The sequence below is a fragment of the Brachyhypopomus gauderio genome, chromosome 8 (genome assembly GCF_052324685.1).
Source record: "Brachyhypopomus gauderio isolate BG-103 chromosome 8, BGAUD_0.2, whole genome shotgun sequence".
In the NCBI taxonomy this organism is placed as follows: Eukaryota; Metazoa; Chordata; class Actinopteri; order Gymnotiformes; family Hypopomidae; genus Brachyhypopomus; species Brachyhypopomus gauderio.
The window spans coordinates 1,496,672-1,523,380 of NC_135218.1; the positions used below are offsets into that span (position 1 = coordinate 1,496,672).

The 26,709-nt window shown below is 39.5% G+C and overlaps 2 protein-coding genes and 1 long non-coding RNA gene across 3 annotated transcripts; 2 read left to right on the top strand and 1 right to left on the bottom strand.

Moving 5' to 3' along the window:
* Nucleotides 1-1,750, bottom strand: LOC143521004 (uncharacterized). The gene is made up of 3 exons (XR_013132581.1): nt 1,666-1,750; nt 697-846; nt 1-114 (listed from the first exon to the last, which is right to left on the bottom strand). It is a non-coding gene; the product is annotated as an uncharacterized LOC143521004 (long non-coding RNA).
* A 3,219-nt stretch (nt 1,751-4,969) lies between these two features.
* Nucleotides 4,970-11,768, top strand: chmp4ba (charged multivesicular body protein 4Ba). Its single transcript, XM_077013747.1, has 5 exons — nt 4,970-5,343; nt 8,820-8,997; nt 9,233-9,347; nt 9,841-9,967; nt 10,388-11,768. The coding sequence occupies exons 1-5, from the start codon at nt 5,160-5,162 to the stop codon at nt 10,453-10,455; spliced, it is 672 nt and encodes a 223-aa protein (XP_076869862.1). The 5' UTR covers nt 4,970-5,159; the 3' UTR covers nt 10,456-11,768.
* A 1,134-nt stretch (nt 11,769-12,902) lies between these two features.
* ahcy (adenosylhomocysteinase) lies at nt 12,903-26,643 on the top strand. The gene is made up of 10 exons (XM_077013748.1): nt 12,903-13,038; nt 14,544-14,734; nt 16,398-16,473; nt 17,615-17,767; nt 18,108-18,220; nt 19,994-20,201; nt 20,343-20,430; nt 21,915-22,032; nt 23,862-24,056; nt 25,946-26,643. The coding sequence occupies exons 1-10, from the start codon at nt 13,011-13,013 to the stop codon at nt 26,075-26,077; spliced, it is 1,302 nt and encodes a 433-aa protein (XP_076869863.1). The 5' UTR covers nt 12,903-13,010; the 3' UTR covers nt 26,078-26,643.
* The last annotated feature ends 66 nt before the right edge of the window (nt 26,644-26,709 follow it).

Genomic DNA, 26,709 nt, shown 5'->3' on the forward strand with positions numbered 1-26,709 from the left:
GTTTTATTGAAAACGACAACTCATTAACAATTTTAACCATAAATGTCCATAAAACATATGTTAAGAGTCTTTAGAATCCTTTACTGTGTGTTGCTGAGTTGTGTAGTTTCACATCTTGTAGAGAGAGAGAGAGAGAGAGAGAGAAGAGGGGAGGGAGAGACAGACAACAGTATTAATTAAAGCACACAACAGTAACACTGCAGATTATCTAAACCACTTTTAGCAATGATAAACATCCTTCTCTGTGAATCTAAAACATGGTAAAGCATAAATATCCTGTTTGTACTATTGAATTAGCACACTAGGCCTGTTTAATGGGCATGCATTTTCTGCACCACCTGGGTCCTGACCATAATACACTGTACAGAACTCTATGAAGGCTCTTGCCAGCTTCTAGTTTGCACAGTATAATAAAATCCTGACCAGTACTCCTTCAAATATACTATACAATTCATTAATTTGAGCTGCTGCAGTTACTCAAAATTTCCAAAGACACTGATGTCTAACACTTTAATCACCTCTTGGGGGAGATTTTACAAAGGCCAAGTGATGTGTTTACAAGTTAGGTGTACATAAAACATTTAAAAACTCCAATATAGGAGCTGTCAGGGTTTTGGAAAGTAAAAATGACAATGATTTTCACATGCCTTCATAGTCACATTATCACAAACGTGTAACTCACTATTGATTACTTACATCTGTTCTGCGTTCCTTTTTTGAAAGTCTCTCTGCGCTCTCAGTGCACGGTTTCCATCATGGTCACGAGCATTGGTAAACCACTTTGAGACAGCTCTCTCGACATTTTCTTTAGTTAATTCTGAAGATAAGCATTTTGTTTTAGGGCACCTACAAAACAAAATTTAAAATTCAGATAGAATAAGCTGAGGCAAAAACAACCACCACATGTTACTTTACAGAGCACCAAAACGAGAAAACCGCTATCTAACTTGGACCCATTACAAGAATGATTAGTAGCTGTTTATCCATAAGACAATACTCTTTTCTGCTATACACAAGATTGTCTATGGTAGGTTAGGACTACGATCATTTGTTTTTCCCCCTCATACTGGGATTAATACTACACAGCTCTACCTTAGAAATGCAGTCATTTGTATTTGGTATATTTAATGCCAGGATACTACTTACTATTAACTGTAAAGGTTTATCACTTAATTAATAACTAACAGGACAATTATCTTTTCTACCAAAACGTTAAGCAAACATTCTCTAAACCTAACTAGCTAGCTAGCTAACCAAGGTGACCACTTAGTTCTAGTGTTTGCTAAGATAGGTTAACTCACTATCTTAGGTTAGCTAGCCTAGCAACATCGAAATTTGCACTTATGTCTTAGCTGATCTAGGAAAATTAGTTAACTAAATCTAGGTGGGTTACGTCGAAAATGTGTAAACATAGACATTTTAAACACTATATTTCCCCCCACATATTATTCCTCTTAGCCATAACAAATGAACGGCTTGCGTTCTACCTTTCAACACTAACGGTTGTTTTAGCCATCAAGCTAGCTAATTAACGTAGCTAGGTTTGAATTAAATATAACGTCAGGCATTATATCCTCAGATATTTTTCTTTCTTTCATTGTATATTTGTTCTTTTACACATTGATAACCAAATTAGAGAAACCGGATAAAAAGTTAATTTCTTACCTCAGTGAATGATATCTCCAACGGATATAAAAATTCACTTTCAGTCAGGCCAGGCGAGACCGTTTAGTCTTTCGTTGGGGGCGGGCGCGCACGAGAGGAGGCGAGGCAATGGTTTATTCCATACATCTGAAGCAGGTTCATAGGCCCTTTTCACAACAAAGCGGAAATACGTCACCGCCGGGTAAAACAAGTTCCGGTACTCGCAGAAGATAGTTGTTGTCAATTCACCTCAGCATGGAGCGTGTGTTTACTTCATCCCTGTCGTCGCTGCCGAGACTGAATTTTAAATACGTTTCCAGTATCGTTGGAGAACATTAAACAACGAACGGTTCCAAGTTAAATAGAGGCTACAAATTGTTTGTAGAACAATTTATTCAGTTATACCAGGGTAAGCTAACACCAGCTAGCACTAGCTAGGTAACTAACTATTATTTAAGGTATAGCTAGTTCCATTAGTCATCCTACGGAGTGGTAAAACAGTCTATATTATTATGATATATATTATAATATTACAAATGATACTGACAACTTTAGTTAACAATATCTAGCTAGGTTAAGCTGGGCGTACACTGTGCGATTTTTGGCCCATTTTCAGCCGATTTTTCACTCGTGCGACTATTTTTGCGATCGGACCGAGTTTCGGCTCAATCGCGTGTCGTGCATCGTATAGTTTACACAGGTAAACGAGGAGCGATTCACACCTCACGACCAACTCCCGATCAGAAATCGCAGCGTCGCAAGAATATCAAACATGTTTGAAATTCAAATCGCTCCTCGTGAGAGTATCGCACTGTTGAAGCAGCTCCACGAGCAGACTCTCCCTGCGATTTGGTCGTAGTTTGAGCTGGAGCTGAGTACATGATTTAAAATATCGTACAGTGTACGCCCAGCTTTAGCAAGCCAAGAGACGTCAGCTATTGATTGTTTGGTTTACATCAGTATCAATAAAGTTCATGACACACACCAAGTTATTACGTGTTATTGTTTATTCAGTGTCCAATATAGTCGACAGCAAAGTGATGGTCAGAGCTGGATGCTACCGAGCAGAGCTGGATGCTAGCGGATCACAGCTAGTTTCAGAGCCGGTTTCAGTGGAACAGTTGCTGTCCACATTTGAAAGAGCAAACTCTCGACTAGTAGATGTTCGTGGTGTACTGCCAGCCGAGAGCTTGGGCTAGAAGCTATCGGATCACGGCTAGAAGCTATCGGATCACGGCTAGAAGCTAGCGAACCGGGGCTAGAAGCTAGCGAACCGGGGCTAAAAGCTTGCGAACCGGGGCTAAAAGCTAGCGAACCGGAGCTAGATGCTAGCGAACCGGGGCTAGATGCTAGCGAACCGGGGCTAAAAGCTAGCGAACCGGGGCTAAAAGCTAGCGAACCGGGGCTAGAAGCTAGCGAACCGGGGCTAAAAGCTAGCGAACCGGGGCTAGAAGCTAGCGAACCGGGGCTAGAAGCTAGCGAACCGGGGCTAAAAGCTAGCGAACCGGGGCTAAAAGCTAGCGAACCGGAGCTAGATGCTAGCGAACCGGGGCTAGATGCTAGCGAACCGGGGCTAGATGCTAGCGAACCGGGGCTAGATGCTATCGGACCGGGGATAGAAGCTAGCGAACCGGGGCTAGATGCTAGCGGACGTACGTGTACTCCCAGCCGAGAGCTTGATCTTTCAAACGCGGACAGCAACTGTTCCACTGAAACCGGCTGGGAACAGTAACAGTACTGGGGACAGTAACAGGGAAGAGCACCAACTTTTAGCCGCGAGCTTCCTGCTATGTAGTCTGCAGCAGTGAAATGCTGGCTACACACAAAGATGCTCCGTATCACAAAGTTTTCCCCTTCATCCCTCCTAATTGCACAAACCCATTTTCTTTTCTGCTTGTCGTCAGCCGGAAACCGTAGAAACTGAGATACGACTGTTTTTGCTTCGAGATCGAGCACCCTGGTGCACTGAAAAAGCTCTTGTTATTGGACTCTGCCATTGTTTAATGTGTAACGGAAGTAACTTTACCCTGCAATGAGAGCTTCCGGAAGAAAAAATGCGGAAGTGTGAAAAGGGCCTATTAACTTTGTTAATATTTTGAATGAATTTAGTTATTATAACTGTTTCACAAATTAAACTATATCAACATGCAATTTATTTGTTTGTGTGCTACCATCATTTGCTTGAGCTGAGGTATAAAATCATGTACTATGTAAAAATGTCTGTTTTGTAAATGGTATTTAAAAGTCCGTTTTTAAAATATTAGGCTGTTTTAAAAATCAGGCCCACGTGGGTCCCAACTATAACCCAACTGGGGCCGGGATTTATAACCCCAATGGGGCCCACAAATGTAACTCAACTGGGGCCCGAATAGAACCCTTAAAAAAGCCCACTCTAAGCCCATGCCCAGATAAAACCCATACTGCCCAGTTAAATCCCATTTGGGGCCCATGTGGACATGTTGGCTGGGATCAGATCGTAAAACCTACATCTGCTTGTTTTCGATGCTCAAAACTGAAGCATACTTTCATTGATCTTGCCATCTACAGCTTGTCACCCGTTCAAATTGAAGTTTCAAAATATAACTAGCTAACGAGGCAGTTAGTTAGCTAGATTGTTCTTCAGATTAACAGCGCAACGACCCTGCACTCAATGTGAAATATAAACATACACACTGGCTCTCTCATAGAAAGAAACGGGGCTTTATTGACAACGATGATACTATTATGTGTAGAATAATGCTTACCTTATATTATAAACTTTGGGTGGTTGGAAAAAGATGTGTGCACGCTGGACTGTACTTCCAGAAGAAACCCATGCCGCCACAGTATCTCATAATTATGACTTAGTATCTCATTATTATGACTTAGTATCTCATTATTACAAGATACTAAGTCATAATTATGAGATTGTAAGTCATTATTACGAGATACTAAGTCATAATTATGAGATTGTAAGTCATTATTACGAGATACGAGATACTAAGTCATAATTATGAGATTGTAAGTCATTATTACGAGATACTAAGTCATAATTATGAGAAAGCAAGTCATAATTATGAGATATTAAGTCATAATTATGAGATACTATATGGACTTTTTTTTTCTTCAAGTGGCGGGAATGGGCTTCCATAGAATCCCAAGATGAGTATGTATATATAGTTTATGACTTTGTAAGTTCGCAAACGCGTGCATTGTCATACATGACTGGCACATTTAGAAAGCCCTTGTGTCATGTCGGAACACGCGCGTTAAATCTGGAGAAGGCAGATTTTTACGTCGGCCTCAGTCCGCTCCTCTTCATCACCACGTGACTCACGTCCGCGCGACGTTATGTCGTCATAAGGCCTGTTGGTGGAGGAAGAAGAAACAACAACAACCATCACATCCTCGCTTGGCCATTGATAGAAAGACGCCACCGTGTTACATTACTGATATTTTTGTAAAGTCACAAGTAAATAAAAGGTTGTTGTGATTTTATTGAAAAAATTCATTAATTCTTGTAGTTAGGAGCCAGGATGTCTTTGTTTGGGAAGTTGTTTGGTAGCGGTGCTAAAGGGGGTAAGTCTCCCAGCCCTCAAGAGGCGATCCAGCGACTCCGAGACACGGAGGAGATGTTGACGAAGAAACAGGATTTTCTGGAAAAGAAGATCGACCAGGAACTCCTCACGGCCAAGAGAAACGGCACCAAGAATAAAAGAGGTGAGGCGGATGCGTTTGACCTTAAATTGCCTGTCAGGAAGAAGGAAGTAACGGCAGTACATTTACTATCTACCGTTAGCCACCAAGCATAACTAAGATGATGTAGGCTAGCTCCATATAACTAGTGTCAGTAAGAAAGCTAGATCATTGGTGTCCAGTTATGTCGTTTTTATACCATAACATTGTTAGCAACGGAAAGGTGTATTAAAATAGTGAGTGTGCTATCTATCTATCTATCTATCTATCTATCTATCTATCTATCTATCTATCTATCTATCTATCTATCTAAACGTTACATTTTAAATGGAGCTGTAAGCTGATCCCGTGTGAAGAAATGATGCGACACACTCAGATTGTTCCCCTTTCACTTTAGTTTAAATTAAGAAGGACTTTCAGGTTATCTGTGTATACTACAGCATGTCGAGTAATAAAATTAGCTAGCTTGTTTCACGCTAAGAATAACGAGATCAACAAGTTACTGGTGCTTGGCGTACCGATTCACGCCATGTGACTGTAGACGGAGCATGTGGCACGTTGGTGTACTATAACAGAACTGTTTTTGCAGCTCTTCCTTGTCTCCGTAATGTGGCCGAAATAATGTTGGAGCCTAATGTTTAACCCGAAATTGAAGCACAATTTGGTTTGCCAACAGTACTTTTTGAAAAGAAGTGCTCACTAATTCAGAGAAAAATTATCGAATCGGAACCATAAACACATGACAGTAATGGGTGTGAAGCATCAGTGTGGCCGCAAAACAGGTGTAAAAAATATTGTCAAATTAAGTCTTTTGAATGCTCTTTTGTAACATTGAAGAGAGAATTGCAGAAATCTGACCAAGTTCCAGAGTTGTATAGTAGAACTACTTCACTACTGTACTTAAGTACTAAAATGCAGTATCTGTACTTTACTGGAGTATTTTTTCTCCTACTTCCACTTTTACTTCACTATATATTTTCCATCAGTTTAATACTTTTACTCCGATATATTTTTTACGTGCTGTATAGTTACTCGTTACAATTATAAACATGTTAACTGGCGCTGTCACCGGGTCAAGCGATCAGGCTGTCTTATGAGAAAACTGCGCATGCTCCGGTCGCGTCTCGTTTACTCTGCTGCTGCCTTCACTCAACACTTGAGCTTCGTAATTTAGGTTCACTTGACACGTCGTGACTGCCGCAAGGGTCCGCGCGGCAAAAATGACGCAATCGCGGTGGCTCCGCCCATGCGCGTTGGCCACACGCGTGGTCGCGTCGCGAGGTCGTGCACCTCTCGATTTTTGTGCGTGTGAAGTTACAAGGTGGAATTCATGCACTTGTACGGCACTTTGAAGGTCCATTTTCAGTATTATCCAGCACCTTCAGCTTAATTTACATATTTATACAAATACACATATACTCGAAATTATTCCAAATAATTCGCTTTTTATCTCATTAAAAGAGATGGTACAGTGTTTGGTAACAGCAGAAATGCTGCATAATAAGCTTGTTGGCATTTTAATGTACATATATTGGCACCTTCCACACCTTCAACATCGAGTGATTGTGGTGGTGAGGGTGAGGAAGGAGACCACCCTGGCCCTACCTAGAGACAGTGTTTGAGGAAGGAGACCACCCTGGCCCTATCTAGAGTTAGGTTAGATATCTTGGCTAACTAACCTAATTATGTTCATGACGTGCTGCAGTATTCACTTAACATTAGCTGGCAATCATAAAGGCGATATCACGCTGAGTTGTGTTTTTAGCAACAGTAATCCGTGTCTCTTTTCGTGCTGACTAATCATGTGTCCATTTTTATAGTGTAGTGTTTTTATAGGTTAAGGGTATTTATTGAGGGTAAACGCAGGGCAGTAGGCTCACCCTTAGAATCCGAAGGACGGATGTCCAAAATACACCCCGTTTTCTCAGTTAAATTAAGGCGAACTTGTACTGCTGCGTCAAACCTATGACGTATCGGGACATGTGTTAACTGGGCTTAACACTTCATACACAAAAAACAGATAAGTTGCTACTTGTTTGTACATACAGAACACTTGTATTTGTGGTCTTTGACATCTTTGATTTGTAAGTGATATATAAAAACAATTGATAATCAAACTTTGATGGCTTTCTTTAATTCATTCAAAACACAATACTTGTACTTTTTACTTTCAGTACTTGAGTAATAAATTTTAGAATAAACTACTTGCAATACTTAAGTACAAAAAATGTACTTAAGTAAAGTTAAGTAAAGTTTTTAAAGAACACTTCAACTTCTACTCAAGTCAATTTTTTATAGAGTACTTGTACTTTTACTCAAGTATGGGTCTCTAATAATATACAACACTTCACACGGTTGGAGTTTTCAGTTAAAGCTTTGTTCCACTCATCATTGTCAGTAAACGTAGGATATATAAATTTAACCCAATTAAACTCCGTAGTGAACTCTGTTCATTTCACGACAAATTATTATTATTAATAATAATAATAATAATAATAATAATAATAATACTTTAGTTTTATATAGCACTTTTCTGAGACCCAAAGACACTTACAATACATAAGGTAGACAGAAACATATAATACAAACATACAAAATTACATTCCAATAGACCAAAATCATATTTACCCTGATTATTTATTTTTACATTTCGATCATTCTGTAATTGCTAAGTGCATGCCTAAATTTTCACACTTGCCTAAAACTGCTTGCAGTTCTAATTCACCCTTTCTTAGAACTTGATTTTAAGTTCTTGATTGGGTTTTAGTCTGTGCAAGTAGATGAATGTTTCACCATTTTAAGATATAATAGTACTGGGCATATATCCTAATTGCTGCAGCACTTCTGTGTACAGCACTAAGTTGTGGAGCATTAAGTGTATAAAATGTGGATGGTCCGTGTTAAAAGTAGTGTGTAAGTTATTGCTGCTGAGCTATTATAGTGCCTTCATACTGACATCACAATAAACAAAATGTAAACCTGTACTATCATGGCTCACCTTTTCCGTTCCCATGGTTATTTTATTACCTTTTCATTGAGTTTTACACAAGCTGCAGAGCATCGCAAACTCTGCATTTATTCTTATGATGTCGGATCAAATTAAATTTAGGCTGCTTGTTCCGCTACAGAGTATGATGGGGAATTGGCCCTCTTGTGGTTTGAATCAGAACTACCAGCAACTGTGGTAGGCTGCTGATGTTAATCATAGTGATATGTGGTATCTCTTAACTTTATAATTTGTTAAAGAGAAACCCTTAAGAGGTTGTAAATAAGATTTGTTGATGTGTTGCATCTACACAAAATAGACTCAGTGTGTACAGTGCCATTTTTTTTTTTTCTGATCACAAATAGTTTATATCTTGGGTGTCCGTCAGATCAGGTTAGAATATTTAAAGGAAGGGACGGCACAAAACAGTGCTTTTAACTGGTCATATTCTCTATGATTTAAAAATATGTATTAAACATATAATATACAGGTTGTTCTCTTTGGTTTGACACAGCTGCACTGCAGGCTTTGAAGCGTAAAAAGCGATATGAGAAGCAGCTGGCTCAAATCGACGGGACCTTGTCCACTATTGAGTTCCAGAGGGAGGCCCTGGAGAACGCCAACACCAACACTGAGGTCATCAAGAACATGGGCTTTGCAGCAAAGGCCATGAAGGCTGCTCATGATAATATGTGCGTGGTTAACAATCTAATCTCCTGTATTGATTAGAGGTGTTGTAAATTGTACTACTAAGTATTGTATTCTGAAGTCCAGTGAATTTATTTGCAATTTGGTCTTTATTTTGATTGAAAAAGCTCAGCACGGGGGGTGGGGGGGTCAGTTTGTAATCAGTAATTTTTTCGTGGATGTGGATACATTTATAGCCACATAAATGCTCAAAGTCCTGAATATATTTCTTGTTCTTAGGGACATAGACAAAGTGGATGAACTAATGCAGGACATCACAGAGCAGCAGGAGCTGGCACAGGAAATTTCAGACGCAATTTCAAAACCCGTTGGGTTTGGTGAAGAGTTTGATGAGGTAAGATGGACAGGGTACCCGCGGGTCCTTAAAAAGTCTTAAATTTAGTTTTCCATATTCAAGGCCTAAAAATGTATTGGAAATGTACTGGAATTTGTGTGTATGTACTGGAATTTCTGGCGCGATGTGAACTTTGCCGAATTTAGCGCTAGGTCCTAGCGCTGGAGTATACGGCCTCAACAACGTCAACAATTCTCGTTCGCCACAACCCCCCCCCCCCCCCCTCAACGATGTGGAACACACCTGCATCCCCAGTAATAGTATTATTTTTTCTTGTGAGAGGTATTAAAAAGGTCTTAAAAGTCATTGAATTTGAGATTTAAAAATGTGCAGATACCCTGGATGGAGTGTGTTAGAAGGCATTCTGCCCATCTTTTAACATCACAGCAAAATGTGGTGTCTTTTTTTTATTTTTGAGACAAGCAGTTATGATTTCCAGTTGTTATAACTGTTTGTGGACATGTGCTTATTGTGTGTATTTAATTCTTTCTAGGATGAGCTATTGGCTGAACTGGAGGAGCTGGAACAGGAGGAACTGGATAAGAACCTGCTGGAGATTGGAAGCACAGAGAATGTACCACTGCCAAATGTGCCCTCCACATCCTTACCTGCCAGACCAGGTACATCTGTTAGTGGCTACATCCACTTGCAACCTTATTGCTCCAAAATTGATGCTGTTTACATTTAAGCATTGTGTGTGTCTATATTACTATGATATACACTCACTGGCCAATTTATTAGGTACACCTTGCAAATACTGGCTTGGACCCCCTTTGGCCTTCAGAACTGCCTTAATCCTTCATGGCACAGATTCAACAAGGTACTGGAAACATTCCTCAGAGAGTCTGGTCCATATTGACATGATAGAATCTATGCCATGAAGGATTAAGGCAGTCCTGAAGTCAAAAGGAGGTCCAACCAAGAACTAGCAAGGTGTGCCTAATAAAGTGGTCGGTGAAGTGTATATTACTACAGTCCTGTACTGCAAAGCTCAAGATAATGGGATTGTTGTAAATGTTTTAATGTGTTTGTGATTGTAGCAAAGCATCAAAAAGCAGAAGAAGATGAGGATGACATGAAAGATTTGGAGGCGTGGGCAGCCAATTAACAACTGCTGTTCTACACCCATATGTGCATACACTCCACACACAAATATTTACAATTGTCGGGAACCGAGAGAACTTTAAAGTTTAGTTTGAAGTCTTTGGAAGGAACTGAGATGAGTAGCTTCTTATTGAATAGACACGAGAAAAGCAAATACTACTATTCAAGTTCTTGCCATGCTTTTAATGTCTGCACAAGTTATCCAAGTGAAGGCTGTGTGCATCTCTCAGTGCTGTGGCTTCATCTATGAACCATGAAGACAGAAGACTTGAAAATCGGCCTAATGTAACATTTGTTTATCTTTGTGAACCCTTATTATTTGAGGCCTTTATCCACATTTTGTTGTCAACTCTCCTGTGTCTGAACATCTTCTGTCCATACCCAGAGTAATGCTTTTGTTGAGAAAGCAACAGAGATGAAACCACCTTGCTGACATACATGTCCACAAACAATCTGCGTTGATCTTCCAACATTATGATTGGGATAAAAGTGTGCTGTACCTTTGCGTTCCCCAATTATTAACAGAATGTTAAAAGAACACTAATTTTCTATAATTAACTTAATATATTAAGTATCTGTAAGGTACACATCATGCTGAGAAAATAAAATCTGTTTAAATATACAAAAAGATGCTTCTTCTTTAGTACCTCTGCTATGGGCATACATTTGGTGGCACTATGAGTTAAATCATAATCTTGATGTATACATAGCAAAAAAAGCAAAGGAGTACAGAGCTCTTTTTATGTGTTGTTTGTGGGTGACTGAAAATGTTTTCTCCTCTCTTGCCCCTGAACACATGACATTTCTCTGAAATGTGATTGGCTGAGTTCAGAAAATGCTTGGTTGAGCACATGTGTATGAAGAATCATGTCCAAAGTCTCTTGGCACTAGAAATGGTTTCCTAATTTGCTTTCTGGGAAAAGAGTTGTACATTTCCAAGAAAACACAAACGTATTTTTGTCTGATAGTAAAGTGTGAGTGTGAACAGGTTTGCTAAAGATGGTGATGCAGATTTATTTAATATCATGTTGTACTTTGCAGAGATGGTTACTCCATTCTGGTACAAAGGTTAGGTTTTTGTTCATATAATGAATGATTTCTGTTATGTTCCATACGATGGAAAGGGATAGAAATGTATACATCTGTATACATCTTGGGTTTATTTGGTCATGCTCAGAAGTACTTGATTCTGACATTCGATTGATTGCATGTTTGGGTCTGTCTTTATTTTCCCATATACAGCCTTGCTTTCTTACATTCTCCTGCCTTGCCTTTCAGTGTTCTAACGATACCTAAATTAAAAGTTTTGCCAAATGATCACTTTTCTTGGATTTTGTTGAAAATTCAATCTTAATTTGAGTGAAAATAGTTTCACCATATGTCATTAACATTTAAATCATTCTACTTGGGGACTTAGTGTGTTAGTTGGTGTATGATGCTGCATGAGGTGAAGATCATTTTTAATGTAATGGTCTGATCTGAAAACTCAAAATTCAGAATATCCATTCAAAGTATCTCCTATGGTAAGATAATTGGCAAATTTTGAAAAATCCCTTCAAAGCATTTCGTGTTCATGTTCTACCTAGTAATGTACTGGTTGATACATTTATGTGTATGCTTTCAGTGATACCTTGATAATTTTCATTAACATTAAAGTGGAGGGAAAGCCTAATTGTACATGCTATATGCAAAGTGACTGCACAGGCTCTGAAAGAAGAAGCTTTAATTTAGATTTGTTTTCCTTTCCTTGTATTTATTCATTCTGTTATTCTTAAAATGTATTAAATATTTGTCACTGATTATGTATATACCACAAGTTTTTTTTTCACAAGACGTTCTATTTGTGTGAGAGAGGTAAAAGTTGCAGTGAAGTACACATTTTTCAGAGAAACTGATTTGGTCAGAGATCTTTCAATGTGCAAGCAAAGTTATTAAACATAGCAGTGACAATGTGTAAAACTCATTGCTATACTACCATACATGATGAACCTGTACCATTTGGACAAACTTGCATAACTCTTCATGCCAATATGTGAGTTTTCATGCTGTGTTGTGAAGGGCTTGTATAAATACTAAGTGGTCAAAATTAATAGCATCACATATCTAATAATTTTGCTTATGTTAATTACCTAAATGTGGCTCTACCTTACATAATGTGTAATACAAATGATGTAAATGAAAGCTAGTCTATAATGTACCTGATCAAATATATACATAATACATTTTTATTTCAGTGTGATACTAGAAAAAAAAACTACTGGAAAAAATCCTCAACATTGTACTGAATTTGTTAAATATTGATGGTGATGAATTAATCCAATTTTCACACAAAAATGTCACCTACCATAAACACACCCGCCACTTTCCTTCGGCGTTTGATTGGTTGATATTGATTGTCGCCACGCCAAAGAAAAACGAGAAGTGAGTTGATCTCATGAATAATTACAGCGAGGCGGAGTTACCTAGCCGGGCTACTTATGGTTATTCCCCTCTGTTCAAACCCGCTTCAGGACTGTGACTGGGCTCATTTTAGCTAAATCAGCGACACCAAGAAGAATAATGTCCGACAAGCTACCTTTCAAAGTTGGTCAGTATGTTTCAACTGGTAGACAACAGTCGTGTAATTCATACTATGCTTAGAAAACCCAGTTTTACTGCAAACAGCTGGACAGCTAGGAGCTAAACTCAGAGCTTCAGTAGTTAGCGAACGAGCTAAACACGCGACGACGAAGAAAGGCGCCGCACAGATGGGGCACTAACACGGTAGATGGGGCACTAACACGGTAGATGGGGCACTAACACGTTTTCTGACAGGTCTACCTAACGCAGCGTGTTTTGATATTCCGAGACTTTTTGGAAGCCAGAGATGGTGTTAGTTATCCAGCTACCACATGGACTGAAGCTGCGTTGGTAACGCTAACAGCACCAGGTCGTTTACTGTGAATAAACTTGGCTAGTTTGCTCTTGAGTTGATGTGTGAGTGGACCAGAAGTGTGTTATGCATACACATATTACAGTGTGCTACGCGTGCATAACACCATCACTTCTCTGGACAGCGTGGTTCATTCAGGAGAGTTGAGGTGCCATGTTGGCTTGTAGTCTTTGAACAAACTTCTCTTGCGCACGTAGTGCGGCGTCAACACGCCAGATCTCTGCAGCCTCAGCAGTCTTGATGAACATTTGATGGACAGTGGTTTCGGTATTCAATACATTAAGTACCATTTCCCCCCTGAGTTAAGTATTTATATATCTTATGTTGTTAACTCAATTAAAATAAGCAGGACCCCATCAAATACGATTGAAGCATTTGCTATATCGATTTGCTGTCGTTTGTTCCTGAACAGCTTCTGTGTTTGTTTCTGACACACAATATTTGTAATCAGTATGATTTCAGTTGAACTTTGAACAGTAGGCTTGATGGTCCAAAGTTCAGTTTTCAGAAACATGGCAATATGACATGACGTGTAAGAGCATTGTTTTTAAAATAGGGTCTAATACAGCATGGCTTAGTTCTGAATTGGTCACATAAAACCAAACAATAAAAATGTAATACTAGCAACAATAACATGATCTTGCTTAAAGAGGTCTTGGTGTGCCTGTGGGTGTGCGCATGTGTGCATGCATAAGCCCTGTATTGGTAGAGGAGGTGGGGTTTGGATATGGGACATTTCAGAAATGTGGTTTTAGATTGCATTTGGAGAATTCCAGTTGTAGTCTCCTCGTGTGAGCCTCTGACCCTTAAAATACATTAGCTTCTTGACATGGGCCCTACATACAGTAACATGGGCTCAGCTGTCTGTAAGTCAAGCTGTGCATATCCTATTTCAATACCAAAAAGGCTACAGCAGTGGAATTGTTGCACAAATGGGTCAGTTTGGTTGTAAATTCCTTGACTACAAAACTGCATAATTTGGTAAACTTTCTCAGTAAATTGTTTTGAGAATAACAACATTTAAACATTAGCTATTATCTCCTGGGGTTAAACATTGCTAAAGCTCTTTTAATATCTGGGGGAAAATGTCTGGTTAAGTCAGAGTCTTCTATTAAAATTAATAAATAAGAATGGTAATAAAAACCAGCTTATGTTTTCAGCTGATATCAGTCTAGCCGAGTGGGGGCGTAAAGCAGTCGACATTGCGGAAAATGAGATGCCCGGTCTGATGAAGATGAGGGCGATGTACGGGTCGTCCAAGCCTCTGAAGGGAGCGCGCATCGCTGGCTGCCTGCACATGACCCTACAGACGGCCGTGCTCATTGAGACGCTCATTGCTCTTGGAGCTGAGGTGGGAGCTAACTACATATATTCAACATGGCTGTAGCAACACCTAATGATTAAACAGAACAGTTTAAGACAGTTAAACAATTGAATTTGTTACTTAGAAAATTAATTTTTTATATATAACCGGTCCTTTTAAATTAACAGAATAAAATGTCATGAAAAAAGTAAATAATTATACCAAGGTCCATATTCTCAAAGCTTACTCTCCATCTCTTCTCTGTTTTCTCTGTGGGTTAGGAATGTCCCCACTCAAGGCCATTCAGTTTTTTCAGCAATGTGCTAGGACAAAATGTACACTTACCAGATTATAACTAGTTGTTGTGCTTGATCTCAATAAGAGAAAATTACTTTCTGGGAAATTGAGTGACAGATTAACTTTGAATGTGATAGATACATACATACATTACTGATTGATGTTTTATATGTGCTCAAATTTAAATATAGTCAGTTTAATAGGCAGAGGTGGGGACTCGAGTCACATGACTTGGACTCGAGTCAGACTCGAGTCATTAATATTAAGACTTTTGACTTGACTTGAAAAAATATTCAGAGACTTAGACTTGACTTGGACTTTTACACCAATAACTTGGGACTTGAATTGGACTTGAACCTGTTTACTTGCAAAGACTTGATTTTTTTTTTACCCCAAATCTAAATTTTAAAACGCATATTAATATTTATAAAGTGCGCCCCATTAATTTCATTTCCGTCCTTCTGACGCAGACCGGCGTTACACCAGATTCTGTGACCGTCGAGTTTTGTGACCACAGGGGGCGCTATTTCACAGTTTCTGTTCAGAGGCACAAACGCTTTACGAATGCTACGTAAACTATGCTGATGCACTTTCTTTACTCGTTTTGTTGGTGTCCACGAACCAAAATATGACAGATGTTTATATTTACATTTTATCGTCTCTTAATTACATAAATGTACTTAAACAAGATTTACCATCCCCTCACCATTGAGGCCAACAAAGAAATCATGAATGGGATATACAGGTGAGCCTTTTTAACTGGGGTCACCAATTCTGACGGCAGCCATCAGAATATGTGACCCCACTGAATCTCCAGGTAACAATAGTTCACCGTGACCCCACAATAACAGAAAACAATGAAAAAATAACCCTAACCTTTTATTAGTCTATATTTAAACATTTTATCCAAATGTTTAGAATAACCATTCGTAATGACAGCATCTTGCTTACGATGAAGCTTGCTATTTTCGTGTAAAATTATGTAACGAAACATTCTTGTTTAAGTACATTTATGTAATTAAGAGAAGATAAAATGTAAATGATCTGTCATCTTTTGGCTGGCGGACACCAACAAAACGAGTAAAGAAACGCATCAGCGTAGCATTCATAAAGCGTTGGTGCCTGTAAAAAAAAAAAAGACTCGAAAGGACTTGAAATTCCAAGCTTCAGACTTGGGACTTGACTTGACGGTTGCCTGTCTTGACTCGAGACTTGACTTGAGTTGACTGTCTTTGCTTGAGACTTGACTCGGGACTTGAGGATAAAGACTTGGACTTACTTGAGACTTGCAAAACACTGACTTGGTCCCACCTCTGTTAATAGGTGTGTGTGTGTGTCTAAACTGTATCCTGTGTTTCTCATAGTTTTTTTTCTCTCTCGTTCTGCTGTTTCTTCTGTTTCTTCCCAACTGTAGGTCCAGTGGTCCAGCTGTAACATCTTCTCAACCCAGGACCATGCTGCTGCTGCTATTGCGAAGACTGGTGTTCCAGGTGTGTGTGTGTGTCACTCTGAACCTGTTAAAGCCAGCATTTAAAAAAGAGTTGTATTCATAGATTTTAATCTTAAAATAGTCATAAAATAAATGACATTAAATTTAATATTAAATAATATAAAAGGAAAATGTGACCTGAAAATATGCAGTGATAATTACATTTCCTACCTATTGTACAATAATTCCTGTTTGTGTCACAAACATTAAAGTACCAATGTAGCACACTTAGACTAAAACATGCAGTGTTCTACTCGTCAAACTTTGGAATGACTTGCTTGTTTAGGGCTCATCAGATTGACTGTCCAGTGGACTTTTCCCCAGGCCAGTGGAATTGTTTTGATAGTTGATAGTTTATAGTTCTGTACAACACAGATGGATGACTTGACCAATAAGCTGTAGCAGTTAGTACTATCTAGTATTTGACTGATGGTTCTACCCCTCTTAACACCACATTTGTTTGATTTTAAAATACGTTTGCCTAATTTTAAAAGTAGGAATGGCTTTTTTTTTTTAGACAAATTGCAATTAGTAGGCAGTATGAAAATGTGGTAACTTGTACACACTGTAAGCCTGTAGAATAGCGCAGGTGCACCTATTATACTTGCTAATGTGACATGTGAGGCTAAAGCCTGAGTTCTCTTTTGGTATCTGCCTTTGTGGCATCAATTAGATCTAATGTTTGTTGTGAATCTGGTTTTACTTCAGAAATCTTGAGTATTGTCTTAGACTCCTTGTTATTAAGAAGTTTCTGCTATACACCAGTGGTTCGTTTTCAATCAGTCAATCAAAATTTATATAGCGCTTTTTACAACAGTTGTTGTCACAAAGCAGCTTTACAAGTGTCTGAGTCCAAGCCCCCAGTGAGCAAGCCAAGGGCAACAGTGACAAGGAAAAACACCCTAAGAGCATGAAGAAACCTTGAGAGGAACCAAGACAAATCTACAATCAGATTTGTTTACCACTAACTCTTAGGTTATGGTAATGGTTATAATTGTACTTTTATTTTGTGAGTTTTTCATTAGCTGTCTGAATTTACTTCCAGCTTATGATCCTATTCATCATTAGCCTGCCAGGCAGTCAGTGTGAGCAATAGAGTGCACACATTTGTCACACTAATGTATAATCAACTGTATTTTTAGTGTACGCTTGGAAAGGGGAGACAGATGAGGAGTATGTGTGGTGTATTGAGCAGACCTTGTACTTCAAGGATGGCCAGCCCCTCAACATGATTCTGGATGATGGAGGAGACCTGACCAATCTAGTTCATCAGAAATACCCCCAGTTATTAGAAGGTAAATTGTAAAATGTATGTTCTATAATATATGTTCTATAATGTTCAATGATGCAAGTGCTACATAAACATACAAAGGGTAAAGTACTTATCATTTTACAGTTTTATTCAGAACATGTATGTTGGTATTGCATTGTTATGTTTATATAATCAACATGGTTTAATATTGCTTTTTTATTTAATTATTTTTATAGGCGCCTGTTGGCTTCCACTAGAATTTGGATCATATACAGACGTTTTCATTGCTTTCAGATTCTGCATTACATATATGCAGAGGTTTTTATTAATATATGTAACCACCAGGTGGTGGCCTTGCACAGTGGTTAAATTTTTCTTTGCAGGAATCAGGGGTCTGTCTGAGGAGACAACCACTGGGGTTCACAACCTTTATAAAATGATGAAGAAGGATGAACTCAAAGTTCCTGCCATCAATGTGAATGATTCGGTTACTAAGGTATCTGCAATGTTTTTGCATCAAATTCATAATACACAAATATCTCTAATTAATTAAATTCTTTTAAATGGTAAGAATCATTTTTATACTACTTACAGCTTTTTGTGAGCTTCTGCATGAGCATGTCAGCATGTATTTTTTTTGCGAGCATTTTCACATCAAACTAAAGCTGACACGTTTCCATAAAAACATCTACTGCATAACCTTTGTACAGAGTGTGGACAGATATGGTGCTGAATGCTGAAATACAGAGATTTGCATAGGCATTTCACAGCAGATGTCTCGCCATTTATTAATCAAAAAGACACATTTTGGTCAATATATTTAGAACCAAAGTCGTAAATGGTGTGAAAATGGAATTTCCATATATTTGTGTGCAGCAGCATTCCTCTTCAGTCCTGCCAAATATGTTTCTACAACATTGTCTGTGGGCTGGTGTGAGAGTGCACTGCAACAGCACACCTGGAGAGAGGACATACCCTGCAATATGTAATAGACTGGATTAGATCTATGTTGACCATTTGCATATTACCTCAAGAATATTACTGCTTTCTCTTTGGTTGTGAAAGATGACCAATCTCTTCCTCGCCCCGTGAAGATTTGTGAAAGTTTATCATTATGTCATGTTTGGTTAAGCATATACGTCCTTGTCACCTTTACATATCTGAATTAAACTTATTAATTAGAACAGAGGTGTTTACACTAATCCAGCCCAGCCTTTTACATGTACAGAAGTGTGGAATTCTCAGAGATGTAATTTTCTTCTGCATTGCTCACATCCCGGCAGAAGGCGTTCCTGCTAGAGGTTTAAGCTTTTTCACTGTTCTGTATTATTGGGACAACACTTAACATGCCGGATTAGCAAATATTTAAGGGGGAAATTAGGAGAGGTGATGCAATTTGCCTTTTACTTTGCAGAGCTACCCAGATAGCATTAGCATTTTGACATGGATTAGAGTAGTGGTTCTCAAAGTTAGAGGGTGTGGCTCCTTGTTGGGGGAGGTGGTGTATGAGGGGGGATATGAGGGGGACTATTGCAAGGGATGCTCAAAAGATGCTACAGCAAGGCAGTGTGTCATGGCATGTGGGGGGTCTCATATTCTCATCTCTAAAAAGGGACTTTGCAAATAAAGATTGGGGGCCACTGGATTAGAGGAAAGGTGTGGGAAGATGTTTTCCTCTCACTCTGGACACCACCTCCTCCACTCCCACAGAAGTGTAGACAATCAACATTCGCTGAACAAAATACAAGGACCACATTTTCCCTGGCTATGGCCATTATTAACCACTCTGGGCCTGAGCATGCAGAGCAGACGCCTTTAGCCTATTAGCCTTTCATTGTAGCAGAGTCTTATCTTTTTTCCAGAATGAAACAAGAAAGGGGGAAAAAAGTTGCAGCAATTGATACACTTCAAAAGAGATTGTATACACAGCTCAATATAATCTATATATAGTCTGGTCCATATTGACTTGATAGCATCACGCAGTTTCTGCAGATTTGACTGCTGCACATCCATGATGTGAATCTCTCGTTCCACCACATCCCAAAGGTGCTTTATTATATTGAGATCTGGTGACTGTGGAGACCATTTGAGTATCCAAAATCATGACATGAAACCAAAATTCAGTAGTGAATATATCCTGGGGAAAAATTAACCACTATCCCAGTGAGCTTTTATCATGTTCATATGTTGGGAGAACATTGTCATTCTGTAAGCTGCAGTATGTCTGATGTTTTACATGTGCCTTACCACATATGCATCTCTTCCGCAGAGTAAGTTTGATAACCTGTATGGATGCCGTGAGTCCCTTATTGATGGCATCAAGCGGGCGACAGACGTGATGATTGCTGGCAAGGTGGCTGTGGTGGCTGGCTACGGTGACGTGGGGAAGGGCTGTGTCCAGGCTCTCCGAGGCTTTGGCTCCAGAGTCATAGTCACTGAGATTGACCCCATCAATGCCCTGCAGGCAGCCATGGAAGGTGCACGTTTTGGTTGTTTGATTTTTTTAAAGGGAATTTCGGTGGTTCATTTTGTATGACACCCCTCCCCCCTCCCCAAAGGTGCAGGGAAATAATGTGTAATTGGAAAGGATTCAAATTCATTTACAAATTACTTTACAGGCTATGAGGTGACAACAATGGATGAGGCCTGCAAGGAGGGAAATATATTTGTGACAACTACTGGTTGTGAGGATATTATCCTGGGCAGGTGTGTGACCTCAAACTAATGTGCTCATCAGCTTCAGCACACATATCACAACGCATTAGACATATGGACTGTATACATGTATGTATACATAAATCTACATCTTGCCAGACTTATCTGTGCATTTATTTGATAACTAGATCTATGTTTGTGTGCTATTACTTTATTACTTGTTTCATGTAATTTATGTAATTTTTTAAATTGTAATAGTGAAAGTCAAATTTATTTACATAGCGCTTTTCACAACACGATATCACAAAGCAGCTTTACAATCGTATGGGTCCAGATCCCTAATGAGCAAGCCAAAGGCGACAGTGGCAAGGAAAAACTCCCTATGATGGTGGGGATTAGGAAGAAACCTCGGGAGGACCAAGACTCAAAAGGGAACCCATCTTCAATTGGGTGGCCCGTTTATACAAGTCCGTGGTGCGCAGGGTGGTTCTACAGTAATAGTTAAGGTTCTTGTTCCCCGGCCAAGTAGACACAGTCCCTTCGGTGTAGATGGTGAGCCTCAGGTAGGAGATAGCATCAGCACGACCTCTTACAGAAATGGCACATCCAACCCCGGCATCAGTACATCCACCGGCAAGCCACACCATCTCCCAGGTGCTTGTAGGTGCTTGCATGCAATCGTCTTGGGTGGAAGCATGCAAAAAGATAGACAAAAAAGACTGAGCGTGTGGACATCAATTTAAACCATCATTGATATAAATGTACACAGCTCACGTGCCAGTGATTAGCATGTGGCTCCGGCAGGCTAATCTATTACAGCATAACTTAAGGGAGGAGTTCAGAGGTGACCACAGGCATGAGGGCTCACTGAGACATTGCTTTCCAGTTAAGTCATTGTCACTAGTGATGCCATGACACAGCTGGATGACAGCACCAACATCTCAGATTACCAGAAATCTCAACGTCTCGTCTTGTAAGGAGCACCACACCTTACAAGGGGAATATTAACTGAAGGCTTGATTAAATAGGTGAGTCTTAAGTTTAGATTTAAAGATTGGAATTGTCAGAATCTTGGATTGGAGCTGGAAGGCTCCAATAGACAACTAATTCAAGAAAAAGACACTAAATGAAAACTAAACCAGTGCGAGTCTGCATCGTAAATTATGTGGGGTATAATGGAACACGGTCATGGTGTTTAGTGCATGCACATGTTAAATGGGAGAGGTAAGAATGGACAGTGGCTTGTAGGTTGTATGGGGAGTGTCAGGGCCCCAGCTTATGATGGATTGTAGGGATAAGCAAGTGCAGCAGCTGGGGGAAGAGGACTGCTGGTAGATATTGTGTACAGATGTGAGAACTATTGGCCTTAAATTCTTTCCTTAGAGTTTTGCAATTGATGGTCCTCGTCAGGAGAGCCAAAATATTTCATCTCAAACTGTCCATGGTAAAGAATTTGAGATGTTGTGTTTTTTTTTGCATGTTTTATGATTCTTACACTGAGTTTTTCCCCCTTGTCTTTCTCTGCCTTACCCCAGACACTTTGAGCAAATGAAAGATGATGCCATCGTCTGCAACATTGGCCACTTTGATTGTGAGATTGACATAAAGTGGCTGAACCAAAATGCTGCTGATAGAATCAATGTCAAGCCCCAGGTTTGTAAAAGTACAAACACCTGTCACAAAGTGGCTTCGCAAGCGTGTTTGTCCAGATCCCTAATGAGCAAACCAAGCGTGTCAAGAAAAACTGTAGGAAGAAACCTTGGGAGCACTATGACTCAAAAGGGAAGGTCTTCCATTGGTAGTAGACTGGGTGCAGTCGTTGTCTGGTGGTTAGCGAACTGGTCTTGTGACCGGAGGGTCACATTCCCAGAGTTCGATTCCCAGGCCTGAGGCCATGACTGAGGTGCTCTTGAACAAGGCGCCTAACCTTAACTGCTCCCGTGTGCTTGGCTAGGGCTGCCCACCGCTCTGGGCACGTGTACCACAGCCCCCTAGTAATCGCTAGTGTGTTTACTGCACAGGTGGGTAAAATGTGGAGAAAAAAATTCAATTGGGGTGAAATTCACATGGCACATTTACACTTTAGTAGAAGTCCATGTTTATAGTTCTATTTTTAGGCCAAGCAGTCACAGTCCCTCCAGTGTGGATATTGAGCCTCAGGTAGGAGTCTCTGCCTCACACCTGCATCTACTAGGTGCTTTTATGGAATTGTCTGTGTGGGACATTCAAATATGTAGCACATGTGCCAGTGGTTAGTATGTGGCACTGTCAGGCTAATCTATAGCAGCATAACTAAAGGGAGGGGCCTGGAGGTGACCACAGTTATGAGGGCTCACTGAGACATTGCTTTCCACCCAAGTCATTATCACAACTAGTGATCACATGACATGCCTGAATCTCAGATTACCGGAAGACTCAATGACTGGGAGCTCCACACCTTCATATGAAATATATTAACTGAAGTATTGTTTAAATAGGTGAGTCTTAAGTGTAGATTTAATAAAGATTGGAACTGTGTCAGAATCTTGGATTTGAGCTGGAAGGCTATTCCACAACTGAGGGGCTATAAAGGAGAAAGCTCTGCCTCCTGCTGTAGTCTTACTAATTTTTGGAACTCCTGCATTTTGAGTGTGCAGCAGCAAGCGAGATGAGTTATAGTATGTAACAAGTTCACGCAGATATTGTGGAGCACGACCATTTAATGCTTTATAGGTCAACAGAATTTTAATACGAAAATAAAAACTCACAAAAGAAACATCTCAACATGAAGGGGGAGTATGGCTCCTTTTGGGATTCAATTTTATTTGGGCAGAAAAAAAGTTCAAAATATCCTACTTCTTAAGCAGATTCTAATAAATCATAGCAGCTCCCTGCTGATGTAAATACCACAATTAAGTGTTGCCAAATAACTTGTAATGCTTGTAATAAGTTGCAGGAAAATTTGTAAATACTCCTGAGTGTGAGCATGAACTAGAGCTATACTTAAAACCATGTAATTAAAACCATTATAAAAATGCAGCTGGTTAGTTCAGACTATATTTCTTCCCCAGTATAACACACTCTGCATAATTTATATTGATTTAGGGTTTTCATTGTGATTGCATGTCAGATTTTATGGTCACATAATGCCAACCTTTGAACTTTGCTCCTAAAATTACCTACTTTAATTGGAGGAACTCCGGAAAAAGACGAATGCAGCTTTATCTTTTTCGAATCTTTTTAAGGTGAAAACAATGGATGAAGGTACTGGCTCATCTTGACATATATGACTCAGGCCTTCAGGAGTTTTGTTAATCTTAATCTCTTGCAAATAATTTCTTGCTTGAAAATTCAAGTAAATTTGATTAATCAGCCATGTCGTCATGTATCATTCTAGTCATATCTAATAAGTATCCTTTCAGTACTTGAATTACTATGTTTAATGCCGAGTTAAGAATCAAGAAATTTGTTCCTTTCAAAACCATGCCTGTCTCTTCCATCAGGTTGACCGTTACCGCTTGAAGAATGGACGTCATGTGATTGTTCTGGCCGAAGGCCGTCTTGTGAACCTGGGCTGTGCAATGGGTCATCCTAGCTTTGTAATGAGCAACTCTTTCACCAATCAGGTCCTAGCCCAGATTGAGCTTTGGAGCAATCCTGGCAAATATCCTGTTGGTGTCTACTTTCTGCCAAAGAAGGTATTTTTTCTCAAGATTTTATTAACATATTTTCATCACACATATTTTAAGTCTTATAATTTCAAACAAACTTGTCTATCAGCATGTTGTGTGATACAAGAGATTATATGACCTGGGGGGTATTCCAAGAAGCTGGTTAAGCGAGAAAACCGGGTAAGTTAACTCAGAGTTCACGGAAACTCAAGGTTTTCCGTTCCAGAAACCGAGCTTGGAGAGAACCGGAGTCAGTTACTATAGCAACTTATGCTCTGAAGCTAACCTGCTCGCTGGCAGGTTAACTTGGACCTGAACCAGAGTTACAAACACGTCATCGTGACGTGTCCTTTCCTCGAGGATCATGTGGATATTGAAGCTCAGTTTATTCGCTGAGTTCTTCGTCGGGAACGCCTTGTAAAACCCCGAATAGAGGCCTACTATAATTTTCGTATTATTTTTTAATGAACATTATCGTTTTTCAGCACAATCCATTACCTGCATCAATAACATTATTAAGCGTCAAATTTCAAATATTACACATCGCGGATCAGCCCTAAATTTTCTCCAGATTGTTATACATCGCTCTTAGTTTTTTTTGCTAGTGGAAGTTTTCTTTATAGTGTAGGAGATGCGGAATCTGTCAGCAAAGCTACTGTATGTCGGTCTGTAAAGTATGTCTGGCATTAAAACGACTAGTGCCCAGTTTTGTGGTGTTTCCTGGGCAAAAGCCAGCTATGGACATCAAAGAGGAATTCCACAGTATCGTTGGTTTGTCTTTAATTCACACGGACAATAAAGAAATTAAGCAAAGGAGAAGCAATATATAACAAACTTAATTCCATTAACATTTTAAGGATTTCCTAGAGTGATTGGCTGCATTGATGGAACCTACATACATGGGTGTGGTAGTGGGGGGAAAAGTGGACCTGGCTACCCAGTGCCCGAGTAGGGAGAGGGGCCCATTTTGCTCATGTGCCTCATTTTCTGGCATTTATAGGGGCCCACTGACATTAAGAGTGTACAGGGCCCAGAATTAACTGCTACTCCCCTGCCTACATATGCTACCTATTACAGCACCATTAGAACATGAAGGTGAATACATAAACAGAAAATCCATCCATAGCATTAATGTACAGGTACTAACCTTTATAATCCTTAATGAATAATGTACTTATCTTTAATGGTAACAAAAATAACGTAGCTATTGTAACTGACCGTTCTCCCCATCAAAATCATAAGTGATGCTTCCCACCTCATCACAAATGTTGAAGCCAGATGGCCAGGATCCGTGTATGATTCCACACTGTACAACAAATCTGAACAGAGTAGGCCTGTGGTAGTTTTGCTAGTTTTGCTTTTGTTCACATGCAGTGTAATAGTTAAATCATTGCAAACCCTAGTGCTAAATATAAAAATATTTTCACTCACGCATTAACTCTGTTGGCAATTTTTTTGACATGCTGACTGCCTTTCTCTAGCAGCTACCGCAGTATTACATTTACGTTTAATAATATCTAAATATTCTGCATACGCAGTCATTAATACTTCAAGCTACAGTGGTGTGAAATACGATGCTTGGCTGATTTTTGCGTTTAAGTCCATGATAAATCCTATTTATCTGCGTTCCATTAAGAATGCCTTTTTATAGATACGAGTGAACGCGCTTCTGTCTGTCAACCTACTCAGAGTTGAGCGACCCTGATTACTTTAACTCCGATCAGCCGTTTTGGAACCGAAAACTCTGAGTATGTCAGCTTGGGGTAAGACAACTCAGAGTTCAGGGTTAAGTTTAGAGTTTGTTAAACCCGCTTTCTGGAATACCCCCCTGGCGTGGTTGGTTGTTGGACACATGGTTTTTGCTTGTTGTTTATAACCCTGCTCCCATTGTTTCTCTAATGTCCTTATAATTGTAGCTGGATGAGGAGGTAGCTGCTGCCCATTTGGACAAACTTGGTGTCAAACTGACGAAGTTGACAGAGAGTCAAGCTAAATATTTGGGCATACCCCACGAGGGTCCTTTTAAACCAGACCATTATCGATATTAAGGAGCTTCTGAGTAGTGAGACCCCACAGTCAGACATGTGGATGGAATACAGGCCAAGAATACAATGCACTGTCTGTCCTATCATTCATGATGGTTATCCAGACTGCCCTTAAAAGTGTACATGTCTTTAGCACTCAAAGTGAATACCTGCAAAGTTTGACTAAAGTTTTTCTGTCTTTGACCTCAGCAAGTGCTTCACTCACTTTCAAATTGAGCTTAGAGTGAATTAAGAGTGAAACTCTTGCAAATTTCATATGCTAGTAATGTCATTTAATGCTCTTGGTGCTCAGTGCTCATTGGTCACTGTGTTACTTCAGAGTCCTCATGCCTTCCTCAAAAAATTTTGAGACAACTTGGTACATTGGAAGATGTCTATCTTTTGGACATCAACACTTTCTGTAAGCCTTTTAATAGCAACTCCTTAAAATGATAAGTTAATGATTACTGTAGTATTTCATTGTTTGACTTCATAAGGAGGATTCTGAATGCCCTTAATATTTCAACATGAAATATTGTATGTCATGTTTCATCACAAACTTTTAAAGACCAAATAAAGAAAGTACTGTACTTTTGTATGGTTTGCATTTTTTTTTGTAGGCGTGTTCCAGAGTCATGCCTGCAGCTGGTTTGAGG